Source organism: Penicillium coprophilum (assembly GCF_028826855.1).
Source record: "Penicillium coprophilum strain IBT 35676 chromosome Unknown utg000004l_segment0_segment0, whole genome shotgun sequence".
In the NCBI taxonomy this organism is placed as follows: domain Eukaryota; kingdom Fungi; phylum Ascomycota; class Eurotiomycetes; order Eurotiales; family Aspergillaceae; genus Penicillium; species Penicillium coprophilum.
Genome location: NW_026622723.1, coordinates 3,723,370 through 3,742,366, shown reverse-complemented (window position 1 = coordinate 3,742,366; position 18,997 = coordinate 3,723,370). Strand labels below are relative to the sequence as shown.

General features: G+C 48.1%; 6 protein-coding genes across 6 annotated transcripts; 4 read left to right on the top strand and 2 right to left on the bottom strand.

Annotated features, from left to right (window-relative positions):
• Window positions 1-6,229: 6,229 nt before the first annotated feature.
• Window positions 6,230-8,402, top strand: N7500_005864 (protein phosphatase regulator GAC1; the record flags this gene model as incomplete). Its single annotated transcript, XM_056677008.1, has 2 exons — window positions 6,230-8,089; window positions 8,142-8,402. 2 exons carry the CDS (start codon window positions 6,230-6,232, stop codon window positions 8,400-8,402), a joined length of 2,121 nt encoding a protein of 706 aa, XP_056532008.1.
• A 1,342-nt stretch (window positions 8,403-9,744) lies between these two features.
• Window positions 9,745-10,375, top strand: N7500_005863 (histone H4; the record flags this gene model as incomplete). Its single annotated transcript, XM_056677007.1, has 2 exons — window positions 9,745-9,754; window positions 10,074-10,375. 2 exons carry the CDS (start codon window positions 9,745-9,747, stop codon window positions 10,373-10,375), a joined length of 312 nt encoding a protein of 103 aa, XP_056532007.1.
• Window positions 10,376-10,895: 520 nt separating this feature from the next.
• Window positions 10,896-12,041, top strand: N7500_005862 (agmatine deiminase family protein; the record flags this gene model as incomplete). The annotated part of the gene is made up of 1 exon (XM_056677006.1): window positions 10,896-12,041. One exon carries the CDS (start codon window positions 10,896-10,898, stop codon window positions 12,039-12,041), a length of 1,146 nt encoding a protein of 381 aa, XP_056532006.1.
• Window positions 12,042-12,290: 249 nt separating this feature from the next.
• N7500_005861 (uncharacterized protein) lies at window positions 12,291-13,781 on the top strand (the record flags this gene model as incomplete). Its single annotated transcript, XM_056677005.1, has 1 exon — window positions 12,291-13,781. One exon carries the CDS (start codon window positions 12,291-12,293, stop codon window positions 13,779-13,781), a length of 1,491 nt encoding a protein of 496 aa, XP_056532005.1.
• Window positions 13,782-14,285: 504 nt separating this feature from the next.
• On the bottom strand, window positions 14,286-14,951 carry N7500_005860 (GNAT family N-acetyltransferase; the record flags this gene model as incomplete). The annotated part of the gene is made up of 1 exon (XM_056677004.1): window positions 14,286-14,951. One exon carries the CDS (start codon window positions 14,949-14,951, stop codon window positions 14,286-14,288), a length of 666 nt encoding a protein of 221 aa, XP_056532004.1.
• Window positions 14,952-15,654: 703 nt separating this feature from the next.
• N7500_005859 (putative mitochondrial carrier protein) lies at window positions 15,655-17,231 on the bottom strand (the record flags this gene model as incomplete). The annotated part of the gene is made up of 2 exons (XM_056677003.1): window positions 15,655-17,082; window positions 17,196-17,231. The coding sequence occupies 2 exons, from the start codon at window positions 17,229-17,231 to the stop codon at window positions 15,655-15,657; spliced, it is 1,464 nt and encodes a 487-aa protein (XP_056532003.1).
• Window positions 17,232-18,997: the final 1,766 nt, after the last annotated feature.

Below are 18,997 nucleotides of genomic sequence, written 5' to 3'. Positions count from 1 at the left end.
GACTTGCTCTTATAAGTGTCATGTGAGTGAAGGCGAAGTTTGATTCTATGTGCATACATCGCGTGGGAGATAGACGCTGTCTTTCCTCACGGATCTTCCGGCGCAAGATGCATGTTGTGATCATCTGCGTGAGCATGACAGTCAAAGTGTGGGGAAGGTCTGTGTGAAATTCGGCTTCTAAGGGCCCGCTCCCTGGTTCCCGCTGTGGCTTGAGGATATAGGGAGGAGAGCATAGCTCTGGTGGCCTTGGGCGGTAGGAACATCACATCTATTCGTCAGCTGTGTTATCAAGCTGAGGGGCTTTGTTTGCCTTGTCTCATGATAGCTGCATTGTCAGCTGTTTACTGGGACATCAGACACCTCGGAAGGTTATTAGACGGCAAGACGATATCGCTCGGACAGTATGAGGTGGCAGATGCACCCCGCAATTGAGAGGCGCAGGGCTACAAGCCATCCCCATATCCTCATATCCGCAGATAGCGATGTCTGTTGAATCTGAGAACATTAGTTAGTCTGTGCTCTGGAGCACTGTGCCAAAGTACAAAGTTTTCGGGCCATAAGCATAGTTGCTTTATGCCTAGATCCTAGGCATGAGATTGTCATTATCTGAGCCCCTAATCAGGCCAATCGATAGGATATTAGGATAATGTCTTTTGGACGTAGGGGCAACAAGAAAAGAGTAAATGATCACCCTAGCAGCGATCATTATTACTCAGACACTCTGAGACCCTCCTCAGCCCCACAGATGAGCGACTTGATAACCATCCCCGTCTATTCCAGGCCCTAAAGGAATCCCCTACCCCGCGTACTTATCTCAGTTTGACACTCAAACGTTGAATGTCCAGGTGTATTCACAAGATTCGGCGGATACAAAGGGCCGTATTTCCGACCTCGGGAATCTTAGGGCTTGACGGGCGTTAAATCTCGTGTTATCAAAAATGGGCGTTCTATAACGGGAAACGCCTCTCCCGTCGATGGAATGATAACGGGCCCAAATCAGCCAATCCTCGGGCTTCGGCGTTTTATAACCGACTGCAATTTTTTTTTCTCTATTTGTGGCTTGATTGTTAGGTAATCTATCAGTCATTGATAGTGATAGTGGAGTGGCTATAATGACAACTTAGCCGAGATATCAATTCGACATTCATTAATCTCTCAGGTCTCAACTTGTCACACAAATTGACCCTGCAACTAGTGATTGTGGAGATGAAAATCCCCGCGACATTCGGGGTACACCTGCAAGTTGCAAATCATTTTCCCCAGAACAAAATCAGTAACAAGCGCAAAGTATAAAATGCCAACATGTCAACATGAAACCCCTGAGATAAAACCCACATCCAACAGTCCAGAACAACAGCCCATGCACTGACCCCGTCATGCATAGCAATTGTCAGTTCGCCGCACTAATGCAACGCCTTATGCACGGCCGCGCAAACTAACCAAGCTATCCACGCCCCACTATCATCCCACTGTCGAGTCGTAGCTCCGGGATCGCGCGCACTGACTGCCGCGCCTCCGTTCTGGCCTGTGTTCGAACTTGGTGGGGGTTGCTTTGGCGCTGGCCCTGTCTCCCATGCTATGCATAAGCGTGGGGCAGGGCCAGGGTATGTATATATACAATAGATTACTTTGAGTGAGGCTACTAGGTGTCCGCGGTATAGGTGGCTTTCAAAAGTATATATTAAGTAGATTTCGATATAAAATTCCTACCATATGCACTAATATCAAAGGCCCGTGCTCTCCCTAGACCTACGCATCATGTATACTACCTAGATGTATATCGAATCGACTAAAGCGGCTGTCCCTGATCGCCTGCCCGTCTTGCCAGTGGTTGCTAGATGCCAAGACGTGTAAGGTGGTGCCACTTGCTCAACTTTTTTTTTCTTTGGACATACAACGTCCGGGATACAGATGCCCCTTGGGAACGTGTGTGGCCCGCAGGGATGTTGGAAGGTCAGGTGGTGCTCGGTGCAGTGCATTGCAGAAGAGGCGCGTCTAGGATTTGCGTGACGTGCGACATTGCATAGTCAGCCCATATGCGCTGCTTGCGTGCGATTTTCTTATTCTTGAGCTATCAGCAGTTGTGGACCAATCATGGTCAAGTTCTCTATCTTGCATCATAAATTTGAAATGCCCAAGATTGAAACGGCTTGGAACGTTTATTCTGTGCAACACATGATTAATTGGGAGGGATGGCATATCGCAACGTTCAGTTGTCTTATGGGGTCTGATCGGAATGCTGCATGCACATTGTCACCGGTTGTATTCGAGTATGTTCCGATTTAGGATACCCCAGCAAGATTCGATTTCTACAAACATAGTGCGCAGACCTGCGTCTCCCATTGGCAGATCCTCAAAAATGAATCATTGCTAATCAGACACGAATCCTGGGGTATAACTCTATAGCCCGCGGGGTACGAAAAGGGATCAGAACGCATGTCAGCGTCGCTCCGATACCCGGGCTCCGCATCAACTCCGAGTTCGCAATATGCATCGTGAATGCAAGAGCTGGCACCAGCCGTATCCACGCGGGGTAGCTAAAGCTCTCTAGAAAACGAGTTGCCCCTCTCTCATTTCACGGCCCTGGTCTCGTTAATGCATACTATTCACAATTCATTTCCTTTGTTCTTGGCAAGCAGCGACTGCAGTCTGGACAGACCTGCTGCCCAAAGCGGATGCGTGTTTTACCACCAAAGTGAAGCAGGGGAAGCTTATTCTTGGCAGTATCGGATTGAATTGCGCGAGATGATTCTCGGGAACTGGGCCGGCGATTGAAGTCTGAGTTCAGCCACACAGTAACGCCCTCGGGAGGAGTTGCAGTTTGGAATTGTCGTCTGCGAGACAAGGCGGGTTTCAAGGAGCACATCACTCCGTAGACAATGGGTCAATTTGTAAAGGTTCAAATTGCAAAATTGTAATGTGAGATTGCATCTGGGCGATCATTTCATCAGTAGATCAGCAAATGGCTCTCATTCCGTCAGAAAGCAAGATCTTAAGGCTGAACTATGTGGTCTCAAGGTTCCAGCATGAACACAGTATACTTCTGATAGGCTCTAGTCTGACCGCTTCGACGCTTCGACCCCATAACACGTTCTACTACATGTAAGTATTCAAGGGGTTGCTGGCTATGACCGAATTCGGGTTTCCCGTGGACCGACAACCGATGGAGGGGTTCTCAGATTTCGGGATGGAATTAAAAAAGAAAAAAAAAACAAAAAGTAAAATTTCACGAGAAAAAAAAAAACGATAAAAACAAAAGCGCACGGAACTTTCCAGGCTCTCGGCAAGAAGGGGCTAAACGGACGTTATCACCCTGCAGCCCGGAATGTTGCAACCTTGCCGCCTCACCGAGACGTTGATATTGGCAATTGAGGATCCAGACGATGTATCGGGTACGTCCGTAGGCTGGATAACCCATATTCAGTCAGTGGATACCTGGCAGAGTTTTGCGGGACAACATGAAAAGGAGGGGGTAAAAATCTGGAGATCAACATCATAGCCTTGTGCAGATCACAAGAGTTCGAGACTGGCGGACGAACGTCGAGACTTCGGTGTACCCACCATGCGCCATGGGGGTTTCAGAGCGTCGCCAATCTCGTGGGATGCCCGAGGAGATCACTGAGGAATGGAAAACAAATCGCCGCCATAACGCCATATGAAAGCCACTGACAGCCACCTAGTTTTGTTGGGATCAGTTCGGATAAAGTGGCAAAAGGGAAAACTCTGCGACGCTAAGACACAACAAAGGGGTTGGTGGTCCGGGCGTAGGCGTTTAACGAGAATAGCTTCGAGGGCAAGTCTAGAGCTCGGGGATGGCTTGCAATTTGCAAATTACAATAATCATGGATTGGACCTGGTACAGCTAATTGGTGAGACATGGAAAAAGTCATCTTGGGGGCTGAAGCGATCGTGAAATGCGGACAATCAATTCGGATATAGCACTTGGCAGAGTATGCGACGCTTGACTCTATGATCAATGCATACAACAGACTCTCATCTACTCTAGCTTTTTTCAACGTAGATATCAAATATGCATACCAAGAAGTTATGTCTTGGAGTAACGAGAAAAGAAAAATATATATGCACGAGCGACCGGGGGTCCAGACCACCCGCCAAGCGGACCAAAACCAAGGCAGTCGGGGACTATCAAATGCGCCTTGACATCATGGATTATCGGCGTGGAATTACCACGCCGCTCATCAGTTGTATACAATATATCGCCGTGATCTCGGATCTGCGTTCGGACATTGAAATACTCTCTAGGTGCGTGAGTTTGTACTCCGTACAATACTCCGATTGGAAATCCGAATTGTATTCCATCCTTCAACTTGATATTCCATCTCTATATCTTCTCCATAGCTCTATTATCTTAGTCCCGGCTTTTGGCGGCACCTTCGGTGGAGCCCATGTTTTGTGATATAGATCCACCGAACTCCGGAGTACAGTACACAAAGTCTCCAAATGCACGTCACAGTGGAATTCCATACATCAAAACTGGGAAATGGAATTCCTTGACAGCTACGTAGTTAGATCATGAAGCGGGAAAGGAAACTCATCTCGCGTTTCACAAATTCATTGTGTATTGGATCCACGGTTCTTGGAAGTGTCAAGTCTTGATAACAGTGTAGTATGATCAATCTATTTCATGTTCTAGACGTCCTTTTTTGCTCGTTTTGTTTACCCGTCTTATCTTTCCATTCTCCGGCCATTTCAGCCATTTTACATTTTAGTCCGGGCAGTAGCACAACGAGTAACTTCAAACCCCCCCTTGGCACCACAATTTCATATATGCAACACGGTGTACAGTAGAAGGAAAGGGATGGGTGGATATTATGCTTCTAGCACTTGCATGGAGCAATGTATCCCTAGTTACCTGTGCGTGAACAAAAAAAAAAAAAAAAGGCTGTCTATCTGCCACAGACTAAAATCCTGGGACAAACAGGTTTCCCGTTGAGACGATCCATAAATTTTGACCAATCTTTAGACCGTAGGCTTTGATGATAAGAGAAGATTTGTATCACACACCACATCTGAACTGAATGAGAACTTTGGTTTTCAAATACCCCAGACTCATTTTTGATTTGGGAATGAATTAGTGATACAAAAATGATATGCATGTCAAAAAACAGGGAATACAGGTTGAAGCAAAGTTAGTGTACATGGACTTCTCTAGCGCCTGTGGGCTGGAGGTCTGTAGTCCGTTAATTGTGACACTAGGGGGAATTATGAGTGCATTATAGTGATCTCGCAAGGTGATCATCCAACGTGCTCGTGCGAATGGACCACATGTCGGAGAATTCGGAAAACTCAACCGTGGAAGGTCAATAGGATATGGTGCGATTGATGATGTCTACTGGGACTTAGATTGGATATCAGATATCGGAAGATTCCCAATCTCCCAATCTCCCCAAGATCACATCACTTTTCAAGTGTATGTAGAAATAGGGAAATGATCAATCAAAATCTATACATAATCTAGTACAAAAAAGAAACCCGAAAAATAAATTAAATCCAAGAAAAAACCAAGGAAGTTATCCCCCACCTATACGGGACGCACTGACCTGAGTCTATGCAAAGCAGACGCACCTAGACAATAATTTTATGGCGCTTGGATTGGTATCTTTATTTATCTTGTTCCACTTTTATTTTACTGATTTCTCTCAAAAAGCTATAATACCGGATTTTTATCACCTTTTTCTAAGGATATTTTCTTTTCCACCCTTATCTTCCTGTCAACGGTCATAGCGGAAATGGCTTGATTTCGCCACGATATTTCTTCCAAGGTTATTTGATACTTCCAAGGTACCTTTAAATCACCTCATTCCCTCGCGGCTGTGCCGGCTTGAGCTCTTCTCTTTTTTGGACCTTTTTTTTTATATATATGTACATCTTTGTATTTTGTTAAACCTTTCCGATTACCTCGCCACTTGAACGTTCATACTTCAAAGGTATAACCTCCCTTCCCCCCCCAACCCCCAATTCCTTTTACTCTAGTGTTACCTGTCATACCTTTCCCACTGGCACCTTCCTCAAGTGTCACCTCCCCTTTGATGTCCTGGTGAATTTCCATGGCATCTTCTCGCCTCCTTGCCACTGCAACCTCGCCACAATTTAATGAAAGCCTTACTGACAGGCTACTTCAAGCACTTCATTGTGATTGAAAATAATTGAACAGGACTCTTTGCTATCTATCTTCCCCTTCTTGTGTTGAGACACACAAGTCGGCCGGATGCCATACACTGCGCCATTGAAGACGTCGCTCGCCGCGCAACACATTGAATATTCAAAACCAACCGAAGAGCCCTGCGAGCGGCCCGGTTCGGTTCGATCTTCGGGACGGGCTCAGACTTCCCGTTCATATTCCTCTACCTCATATACCCGTCGTCATCGGAGGAGTCCTTCGAACACCAAACCGACAGTGCATTCCGCTCCAGAATCCCCGGCGCGGGCCTCGCCCTCCATCGATCCACACGCCAGTCTCCGTCAGTCCCCACCACCAATAAGCAATGCTATCATTCCCCCCGGGGCGGTAATCTCGCCTCCTGAGTCCGCAATGAACTCTAGTGATGAAGAATCATCATACCGGAGTGGTGAGGGCGTCAAATTTGACGAGCTGGAGGCTGCCGTTCGATCAATTAAATTAAGAAGGGAGAGCTCACCGGAAAGAATGGGTCAATCAGACCCAGAAACAGCTACTCAGCCCTCGAGTGCGCAATCGCCCGAGGCAAAGCCCAGCCGACCCAAGCTCCCACATCTACCACTGTCCAAAGAAGCTCGCAAGATCACCCACTCCCGATCATCCACTGAAACCCACATCGAGCTGGCTCGGGAACAGGCGCTGACTAGCTCTCCCGAGGAAAGTGACGTGGAGATGTCGTGCAAGCCCCCAATGGTCCGTAAGAAGTCAGGTGAGCTTGTTCGACCTGCTCTTCGACCTTCTTCCGCACGGCGACGACCGTCCAGCATGCCTGGCACTCCCGTCTATTCCAAGGCGGTGCACTTCGACTCGCACTTGGAGCATATTCGTCACTTCCTTCAGCTGGATAAGCCACTGGCTGTTAGCACGGAAACATCACCAGTCGAAAATCACGATAGCAAAGTTGAATTTCCCTTTGGATCCGGGCCTGACTCGCGCGGTTCCTCGTGGGAGTGGGAGATCAAGCTCGCCAATTGGCCCAAGGATACCTCATCACGTGCCACTCATCCGGTTCGACTAGAGCGATTGTTCTTGTCAGCTGATAAGAGCACCTTGATCGGCACTGTGGCAGTGGCCAATATCGCTTTCCACAAGAATGTGACAGCCCGTTTTACACTAGATTATTGGAGAACTACCTCGGAGGTTGCGGCGGCATACTGCCATGATGTTCGCCGCCAGCAAGTTGCCGACGGGTTCGATCGCTTTTCGTTTGACCTCAAGTTGAACGATCAGGCCAATCTGGAGACCAAGACCATGTTCATGTGCATCCGCTATAATGTGGCGGGACAGGAGTATTGGGATAACAACGATACTCTGAACTATCAGGTTGATTTCCACAAAGTTCCCAAAACCCCCACGAGCAAGCCCTCGACTGGCGGATCTCGTCCTACTCTTCCGCGCAGCCGATCCTTCACCAGCTCTCACAGCATGCGACCGCACTCCATGCCGCCTACCTATGATTTCCCCGACCTCGGCGACAAGAAGCCATTCACAACCTCTTTCAATGGTGCAAATGGTGCGCCCTTGACTCGCACACCCTCGGATGAGATCGATACGGTCGCACCGCCTAAACGGCGTGAAAATTACAAGGCATTCGGGAACCGGTACGACTTCGGAGCCTCACTTTCTGCTGCTATGCGGTCGAAGGCGCCCCTAGATCGGACCGCTTTGACCGCCCGTGCGAGGTCTGGGGAGACTGTGGTGTCAGAGACCCCCAAGCCAACCAAGAAATTCCCCAGTTTTGAGAAAGACCAACAGGGTCCTGCTTCTGCAGTGAGCGATAATGTCCGCACTGAAGCTCGTGTGGAAGATCTGAAACCTTCCTCTTTGGTATCTAGCAAACCACAGCTCGAGTCTCCCGTGTACCAGGAGTTGGTCGATAAGTACTGCTTTGTAAGTTTCTGAATGGCGAATCATACCGTGACAGTTGACTAACTTCTTATAGTATGGGTCTCCTCAAGCATCGAACCTGAAGGCACACCCATCGATCTCTAGCGGTCGCGAAGGCGAGGCCCCAAAGCATATCTCTGCCCCAGCCTGTCCTTCACCGCCGTTGTCTCCTCGCTCTCCTGCTCCTCTTGGTTCTCCTGTGGCCGTTAATCCACGCGCCTCTCCGCGGCCCTCGGCCTCCCCCATCTCTTTTCGCTATTCTTTCAATCGCGGTTTCATGAATGACTCACACTCTCCAACGGTCATTAGAGGGTGAGTAATATAGACTGTTGTATGACAGCGACCGACCTGGCTATGATCCTCCCGATCGGCCTTCGAAAGCATATCATTGACGCTTTTCGTGAAGGGACATGGAACTGGACAGATCCGTTGGCCAAATGTCGGTATCTTCGAACCCACCATGTATCAGCGCAATCTGATGGATGGATTTTTCTGCTTTTCGACTTCCTCTCAACATCACCTGCTATCTTCACCACTGGTTTCGACCAGCAGCACATGTGAGCGATTGTCTCTGCGATGCATAATAAACCGCGGACGTTTCGTTGAATCATTAGCTGTGCGGGTTGCTACCACCAGTCGTCGGCCCAAATCGACGCAACCGTTCCAGCTTTCATCTGGTGCGGCCTCTCAATTTTCCTTACTTTTTTGTTTACCTCTGCGTGTCGCTTCGGCCACGCATGATGACGCTACGATTTCTTTTCCGGGGCATTTCTTTCGATTCTTTGCTGTCCTTTACTGGATGGCTCTCCCTTTTCAACACAAAAAGTTTTTAGTATGCCCGCCTCCGCTCTTGATTTCGCTGCATTCCACTTTTATGGGGTTTTTTGATTGCATGGTGTCCTGGCGTTACCTCTTGCCTGTTTTTCTTTTCGCAGCCTGTTATTTTGATTTCAATTCTACGGTACGGTCTACCATTCTTACTGGACCTGGGAATGGGATGCGAAGATGTGAGGGTGCGGAGATAGTGATACATGACTGCCTAGTATATGGCAGCGCGACGTAGTTTTGAAATGACACGAGCCATGATGAACACGATCGACTGGATCTTTCTCACTTTTCGCTTCTTAGGATATATTTTCCAGCGTAAAGCAGTTTTCCACTACTCAACGAAGCTGCTAGCCATTCGTTGAAAGGCCAAGAAGTAAATCAGACGATATGTACTCACATTCAATTGGATTCGGGGGTACCTACCTATACTTCCTGATTTGGCTAGCGCCAGTCCCTATCTTATCATCACGTGACTTGTATCAATGTCGTTCCACGCTGGAAAATGCGGGCTCGGCAATGCCTGGTAGATGCGCTGGAAACCGACCCTTCATAACGCCCTTTTTCTTTCTCCGCCGCCCGCCAATCACCGCCGCATTGCAGAATGAGTAAATCTTTCTCGCTTACCTAAAATACTCCCTTCCCGGATCACGCGTAATCAGCCTCTCTATTTAAACTGCCATTCCCCCTTCATTTAGTCATTTTTCTATTTTCTCCCTCTTATTCTCCCAACATCAAGCCATCAAACACGTGTTTTTTCTCATCGTTTATCGCCAACACAGACATCGATCCATCTACATTTCCATTAATTTCCAATCTTCACATCTGAAACTATGTCTGGACGTAAGTATCACTATATTTTATATCTTTGGTCACTATAGACCCTCGTTTCCTCGTCGGCGTGGCGTGACGAAGTTCCCAAAATACAGGACTGACAATGTTCCTGTCAACATGTGACTTATGCCTCAGGCATCAACTGCATCCAACCTTTCCTAATTAGGAAAGGCCTTCCACCTTTGCACATCTTAACACAACCTCCAACTACCCTTACCTCCCTCTACCCTCCGCCCTTCATCCTGTTTTATTTTATGACCCCCATCTGCATACTGAATCACGCTACCCTTCCATAATCTCTCAAATCAAAACTAACAAATCCAACCAGGCGGCAAGGGCGGAAAGGGTCTCGGCAAAGGCGGCGCCAAGCGCCACCGCAAGATCTTGCGCGACAACATCCAGGGTATCACCAAGCCCGCCATCCGTCGTCTCGCTCGTCGTGGTGGTGTCAAGCGTATCTCTGCCATGATTTACGAGGAGACCCGCGGTGTGCTCAAGTCCTTCCTTGAATCTGTCATCCGTGACGCTGTCACATACACTGAGCACGCGAAGCGTAAGACGGTCACTTCCCTGGACGTCGTCTACGCCCTCAAACGCCAGGGCCGTACCCTCTATGGTTTCGGTGGCTAGATCTGTCTTCCGACATGAATGGCCTCGAGCGATTTCGCTACTCACTTCCTGTGTGTGAGGTGACGCGGCGGTCGATGGCTTTACTTAATGCGCTACGGTGTGATGGGTTTTGATTTTTACGGCTATGGGGTTCAGGGAATTTCTTTGGCACTGTTCTTTCCAAGATTGGGATTGTCTTTTCTTTTGGGTGATGGACTATCTTTTTGTCCTGATAACTAGTTGCTGATAGCCTCCCGGGTTGGCTCCATGGAGTTCAATACAACGTTTGCTATCAGTCATGTATTTCTCCATCTAGTTCGTATCTTGTAGCAAATAATCAGAGTAGTTTAGGTAGTAGATTTGTATACTGCCGGTGTCATTGTAAGGTGGAAAAGTCACGGGCGGAGAATGGTCCCCCGCAACTTTAAATTCCCCTTGCAGCACAGAGGTACACAGAGCTTGCCTATGTATTGGTTCGTGTCTTACAACCCCAACCCATCATCTTGTGAAAATATTTGCTGGCATTACGGTTGTTTCAAATATGGCTTCATCTTCGGTAAAAGCCGGAAGATTTTTCTTGCCTCGTGAGACAGCCCGTCATGCAGCGACCATCCTCGGATTCCCATCTCAAGCCTCCATCGCCTCGGCATACTACGAAAGCGCATGCGCTGATATAGCTAATTTGACATCTGTCATTTCGGCCCATGAGCCAGTCCGACTCTATACGCGACCCGAAGATGTCCACAAAGCAAAGTCAATGGTTAGCCAAGCCATTACCAAATATCCGAGCGATACCTCGAATATCAGTGTCATTCCATTCGCCACAAATCACCTCTGGGTCCGCGATACAGGTCCTGTCTATCTACATGGCGTTGGCATTTCTATCAAGCAACGTTTTGCAATCAACTTCGAATTCAGTGAATGGGGAAGAAAATATGATATTGGCCACCATGACCGGGTTTCAGATCGCTTTGATTGGCCTGTGATGACGCCGGAACAGATTGAAGAAAACGGAAGCTTTGCCCGCAGAGTTATCCAGTCGGATGTCACCCCGTCTCCGGTGACTCTAGTGGAATCACAGATTTGTTTGGAAGGTGGTGCACTAGTTGTGGATGGCGAAGGTACACTTCTGGCCACCGAAAGCAGCGTCATTAACGAAAATCGCAACCCAGGTCTTTCGAAGACTGCGATCGAGGCAGAGCTACGTCGTCTCTTGGGAGTTGAGAAAGTTATCTGGTTCCCTGGCAGGAAGGACCTGGATGTTACTGATGTGCATGCTGACGCTGAAGTCAATTTTGTCAGGCCCGGAGTTGTGGTCCTCTCGCGACCCCATTCTAGTGTGCCAAGACCATGGGTGAAGGTTTACGAAGAGATCAGGGATATTCTGGGACAGTCAGTTGATGCCAAGGGTCGCCCCTTTGAGATACACATAGTAGACGAGCCGAACCCGCAGGTGTTTGGGATCCTGTCCTACAACGACCCGGCGACTAACTATGTGAATTTTTATTTCGTCAATGGGGGGCTCATTCTTCCACAATTCGGCGACATTCGGCGAGATCAGGAAGCCCTCGTGCTGTTTCAGAAGCTGTGCCCTGATCGCATAGTGCGGCCTGTGTTTGTGTCTGCGCTTCCGTTGGCTGGGGGTGTGATTCACTGCGCAACACAACCAGTTCTTTCGAATGAATGAGTAGGCATCTGAATAGATGAAATAACATGTCCTCAAATTAAAAACAACATCCTGGAGCTTGGAGATCTGATTTCCTTCAATAGGAAGTCCATGCGTCGATCCACCCTCGGCTATGGGGAAATCCTGGGGAGAGCGGGGAAATTGGCCGATCTGACTCGAATTCATCGGAACTCAGTGACATCAAATCAACAAGACTACAAAACTACTCGGTGATTTTCTTATTTCCACTCGCGCATTTGCGCTAGAACAATGTCGCCAAAGGCCTGCGAGCAGTGTTTGAATAAAGAGACGGAGAAATATGCTGCAGGTGCTAGTCCGACATGCATCAGATGTAGTCGTCTGAAGATTAGCTCCACCTCCCGTCGAATCAAGCGGATGAGACAACGCTCTTCTGTCAACACTTTCCCACTTGGAGATCTGCATGTTTCCAGTGTCGTGTTGCAACATCGCCCCAAATCCCAAGAAAGCGAGAGCGATGCCTCCTCTCCCTCATCTAGTCAACGCTCCTATTCGAGCTCGCCTCCCGGAGTCGACGAAGCTTGGACACCAGCAACCGATGTTGTTTTATCCCCAGAGAAATTAATCAGCGCCCCGGCCAACTTCCAAACAACATCAGATGCGTTGCGCACCGTGATGGACGTGGAACAATTCTCAGTCATACATTTACCATTCATGTTAGGAGATACTTTTATTCCGACATCCCAGAAGACAGTCTACGTCATTTTGCAACTATGCGGCCCGATCCTGATAGAAGGATATCTGGCATTTTTAGGACTGATGTCAAATTACCAAAAGTCGCTCGTTATACGGCGGAGAGAACCCGATATGTATAAGGCAGCCAAGGGATTGCAACGTCTGCGAAGTGTGAAAATCTCAAACGATTACGACGCAGCTTGTGTTCTCTTCCTGGGCCAGACTATGTACGTGTTCAATGTACTCACGGCACCGTACTCCAGTACCGCCCACTCTATCGTTCGAAGCTCCCTCATCTCGGCCAAGCCATGGCTTCCCAGCTTGGTACAAGCGCCTGTCATGGACACAATAACCATGTCACCGATTTTGATCGACACGGTCGAGTGTTTAGTGCACCGTGAGATCCCTATAATACGACTCGATCCTCAGCGTCGCGTCATCGTTGACCGCTATCTTGGCCTTTGTGCAACACTTATGCCTCATTTTTACGACATCTGCGAGTGTAGCTATACCTTAAAGATAGAAGCTCCTACTACCGGATCCGAGCCACACTCAGCCATTCATGATCGACTGGATGGAATAGAGGAGGAGATTCGACGTTGGCGACCCCAAACCCCTACTGGACTGTTCGAGAGATACGGTCAGAATGCCGTTCTATCAATGGTCACACAAGCAAATGTGTATCGTTTGGCAGGTTTATTGATAATCCACCGGCTCCGATATCCCCTGGGAGTCGAAGACGAGGCAGGAGGGAAACTTGCAAATGGAATATTTTCTGAATTGGCATTCTTTGCCAAGTCAGCAATTAATTTAAAGGAATCTAGCGCGTTGCCTGTGGTACTTCCTTTGATGACGGCCATGATTGAGATACAAGGGCCCGGGGAAGTTTTGATAGATCGCCTGGCCACCTCATTCACTGTCCAAAGTGCAAGTGCATCCAGGCTTCAGGAATTTGTGAAGGTGGCCAGAGCTTCGAAGGAGTCTGGATATCAGGGCATTTGGTTTGAGTTGGTGGATACACATCTTCGTGTCGCGGTACCGCCATAGCTTTGAGCTGGTCGCAACAGCAATTCTTTTGTGTATAGTATTATTTCGGGTGACTCTGTCTGATAGTGACGCCAGCTTATTCATTCTTCTTTGGCCAAGGGTCCTTGTATACGCTAAATTTAAGGGCATGGGGCAATTCAATATGTATATTCTCACTATCCTCCGGTGGTGGAAAGAGAAAATAGTATACGCTAGCATTATTTGAGCATTGGAAAATGATTAACTCATGCAAGTGTCCACCTCAATTGACACGCGTGAGACACATTCTCTGGCTAGTGTCTGTAGAAACCGTGGAAATCATTAAGCCAACTATTATTCACCCATGAAACTGTCCCCCAAGTCAAATCCCCAGGCTATGTACCCCCATATCCCTCCGACCGAAAGCCAGCTAATATTGTCGCAGACTGCCAGCCTCACCCAGCTCGAAGCAACAAAGCTGTCAGATATATAACACCAGTCGAGCTGTCATCGATCGGACGCTTCAGGGAGAGAAGGATTGCGATCTTATTGAGCCGGTGCTATCCCTCTCAAAGCCTCCCACTCATGCTCCAGCATAGACAAATTGACAATATCATGCCAAGCGCGGCAATGGTATAATGCCTCACGTTCGCGACCTTCATCCACAAACCCAAGCTTCCTGTAAAGCTTCAATGCATTGGGATTGTACGAAAATCCACCTATGGTGATTCTATGCAGTCCAGCATGCTGGAATCCCCAGTCCAATGCCCAGTTAATAGCTTCTCCGCCGTATCCCTTTCCCCGATATCCGTCAACCAGTGAAATTCCTATCATTGCATTGCGATGGTGGGTATAACCTGAACCAGTCAAGTCGAAGAGACTGATGTGGCCGATTGGGACCGGCTTGGCATTTTGAGTGGATTGAAGCTTGCTTCCATCCTCTGTCGAGGACTTTTGCTCCCCTTCAGGGGTATTTGGAGGAGGAAGACATATAATCACGCCTAGCAGGGAGCCTTGGATATTTTTGATGAATTCCTCTGCAGACTTCTTGTGAGACGGACGTGGGAGACGTCCAGTGCTCAATATTTGAATTGTCTCGTCGTTGATAATGCGGTCTTGGAAAAATGCAATATCCTCTTCGGAGTTCTCTGCGGCTCGATAGACGAGACGACTAGACTTGTGAAGTTGTCCAAGGGGTTGGGTTGATGCCATACTGGAAGAAAAATTAGAGATTGTTGGAATGTAGAATCTACTTGGGAATCGTCAACAAATATATAGAAAAGATAAGCTGGCTAATCCTGAGGTTTTAACCAATCAGCATCCAACCTCGACGCCAATGTTGCATTGGAGCAAAGGTGAGGTGAGCGCTATATGGAGCTAGCCTCTATGGGGTAAGTTCGGGGTCCCGATTAGGTATTTTAGGGCTAACTACTCCGAAGTACAGCGGGAATAGATTAGTCTACCCTGAGTCATTTATATGCGTAAAAGAGAAAGTGGCACATATGTGGACGTGGATGTCGCGGGGGACTCTTGCGAAACCTGTAACGGGACATTCACCTGACCACATTGATCAATACTTTATCGTGTGTGGCTGGGTAGTTCGGCGATAGCTAATAGCATGATCTACTGTAAAAAGCCAATGAGGGCCGGTACTGCGCAGATACTCAGTCTATTGTGCTGGGGAAGGGCTTAGATGTATTTGAACCGGTATGTCGTTCTAGCTGGCTCTCTGTTTTCGGCGAGCCAAGTGACTGGGTGGGTGTCTTGAGTCTCCAGACCGTCAGACGAGACAGCAACTCCAAAAAGAAAATGTTGTCCTATTATGTACTTCAGTGTCAAAACAGAAAGCCGAACCGCAACACGAATGCATAAATATTACATCAAACACCACGAGCACTATATTTTAGCCATCAGATCAATCCCGATGTGACCCATGATCCTTCGTCCAAAACCAATGATAAAGGCTCTTCCACTCGGCCGCTTCATCCTCGACGTAATCACCCACCAGCTCAGCCGTTTCATTAATTTCATCAGAAACTGATGAATAAGGGCCCTTCACATTATTCGCACTTCGAGCAGCATCAGCAGCGCCTGTAGAGTTTGATGTCATATCGACAGCATTGCTCCCAGATTTAGTCTTCAGTAGCTCTTCTGTGCCCTCTCTTGTTCTCTCCGCCAAGTCACGCGCACCTTCACGCGCGATCTCTGTATACTCTTCCGCCTGTTCACGGGCACGCTGAATAAGTTCATCAGGCGTGGGATAGCGACGTCTTAGCACAAGAAGGAGATAGTAGCTCTTGACTATGAAAGCGTACACGGCATCTTTAGCAAGCATTGTAAAGCCGTGCGAGAAGAAGCCTTTTAGCACTTCACCATGAAGGCCGGCGTAAAGCCCCGGTATACCGTCCGTGCGGGCGATGGTGGCGACTGTGGAAAGTATTTCGGGGGTGAGAGAGGCGAAAAGGGAGTCCTGGGCCTTTCCAGACTTGGATTTTGAGTTTGAGCTCATTACTTGAGCTCTGGTTTTCGCGAGGGAGAAGGGATATGTGATTGACGAAGCGGCGACTTTGCTGAGGGCCGCCAAAAGGAACGTTAAAGCTGCAGGTGGTTTGTCACGCTTTGATCGTGGGAGGAGTGTCCGTTTAAGAAATTCATTGAGGAAGAACGTGAGAGAGGGATTCAAGGTGAGTATCAGGGTGGCCGAGTATCCGGACCAAAAGCCTAGAATGCCCTTCTCAGCACGGATGCGAGCGGCGATATCACTTGTTGACAAGTTCTTCGTATTTCCACCCTTGCGCGCTGCAGATGTCTGCTTGCGTGCGACGATATTCGACAGTGGTGTGGTGAATAGCTTGGCAAACGAGCCAGCCAGGATACCGACGGCAAGTTCGTCGATTATTGGAAGAACAATATTCTTGCTCTTGGCAGCTCGTTCTACGCCTACGTGCGCGACTATCCTCCTCTGGCGAATGGCACTATATGCAAGAAAGAAAAGGAACGAATCCGCGACAGTCTTCCAAGTATCCTGCGCCAGGCCAGGGTAGAAGCCGGCGACACCTTGCTGTGCATAAATTTTGCGGGCAGCATCCACCACGCCGGTATATTCTTCGTCAGCGTTCCCGTCTTCATCTGATTTCTCGCTTGGATCGTTGCTTTTCTGTTTCTGGGTCTGTAGGCGGGCGACGATGACATTGAGGGGGTAGACGACCACATTAGATATGGCTGCCCCGACTGCACCGGCAGTTGCATTTCCTAAGGCTGGGAGGGCTGGCCCACGGAGAGCAGCAGATTTCCAGTCGCGCGGGTCATGAGCTTCGTAGCGGTAGGAGGGGTGGTAGACGTCCTTGATTGCATGAGCATGTTAGTATGGTCTGATGAAGTGTAGGGATGTGGCTGTGGATATAGATGTGGACGTGTGAGGACATAGGACAAAATGAGCTGGATTACAGCACACACCAGCTGGGACTCATATGATAGCCTGTATTCTGCCATGGCTCTGCTCGGGTGTGTTCGAAATCTGGTCCTTCAGTTGGAAATCCAGTTCGGGACAATTGATGTTATTATTCTCGGGATTGAGCCCCTCAGCCTCTGATATCCGTCTCAACAAAAAATACAAACATGGGTGATATATGTGCAAGAAGATTCGCGATTCTAATAATATGGACAGTGGGAAGATTCTCAGCTACGAACGTGATCTCTGGGATTCAAGCCGAGGTCCACCTCATGCGGAGGGATTACATCATGTCGATCATGTGGTTCGTGATCAGGCTACTACGGGTGACCATTGCGACCAGCAATACATAACGGTCATAACCCTCTGATTGGATACTGCCTTACCGCATGTTTCCTTACCGCCTTCTTTGAGTATACTATGCTACTATCCTTACCGGATTTTCCCTGGAGGGTGGGGATTTCCTATTTGGGCAGCCGCCGCTTTAATAAGGGTGCTCAGGCTTAGGCATCAGGACGACCTCAGAGTCAGTGATCAGCTCAGAGCAGTCACGTGCATGATGACTGATACTATGTAAATGCTCATTGGATGCTCGCTGATTACTCAGTGCCACTCTGTGTCCAATCAGTGAGTAACTCTGATCACTTAGACCACCACAGACCATACCTTTAATGGACCAGCCCCATAGGGTCGTCTATACTGCGATATTTAGTTCGTAGATAGCATCGCGCCCGCACTCATTTTCTGAACCCTACCTATCTTATTAAGGAGGAGATATGTTATTTTCATAGGGCGTAAGGGAAAGTGGAGGGCTATAAGAGTATACGATTATCAGGTGTAAGGTGTCATGGATAAAGCATTCATGTAATTATGGTTTGATATATATATTGGTCCTGGGCATATCAGAGCATGGGCTCTGATATAATGGTCTTTTGGCCGAGCGGGAGAATGTGCGCCCAGGCATATCCTTCACACTATTACCTTATTACTAGCCTTACTATAGCCTAAGTCTCTAGAAGTTGTATCGAGGAATCGATACTAGGTAGAGCGCTAAGTAGATCTATACTAGGGTATTAGTCTAGCTCGTAGTGTTGATTAGGTTATAACTAAGTTAGGAGTCGATAGTCTTCAAGGTATATATAAGTAACAACACATAATTGAAGATAAAGAACTAAGCTAAGTATAGGAATAAGTGTCCTTGTTTATCTTATGGTTCTTCCTTATAGCTAGGTACGTGGTAGGTTAGTAGATTTGTCTTGGTAAGATCTACTTATCTACCGTCGACCGTTCTACTACCTACATAGTTATGTGATTTCCTTAGGTACGGTAATGCTGCTGTGCTGGGGTCGTTTCACGTGAGATGTGTCTCGTTGGCTCTCGATGGCCTATTTGTGTGGTGGGGTGTTTTAGTCCAGTGGGTGCCTGATAGGTCCGTAACATACCTAACTATACTCTGAACCGTCCAACCTAACCGTGACCAGTTAGCCAGTGCGTAACACACCCTAACTAGAGCTAGCGAGCACTTAGACTACTAATCTACCGGAGGGTATATCAAGAGTGAAGGGCGGATATCGAATAGATAGCTGCGTAGGAGGAAATGACTTTTACCTAAGAATAACCGGTTTGGGTAAAAACCGCGAGCTTTGAAAAGTTTCCGGTGTCTGGAGAGGAGTAATACTAGGTCAAAATCAGCTAGTCGACCGCGAGTTGATAGGGACCGCAACATTTCAAGGTAGAAACCCGGTGATTAAGCCCACTTACCGGTTGAGTTTGAGAAAGAGTCTACAATAGCGGTCATCCCGGCCAT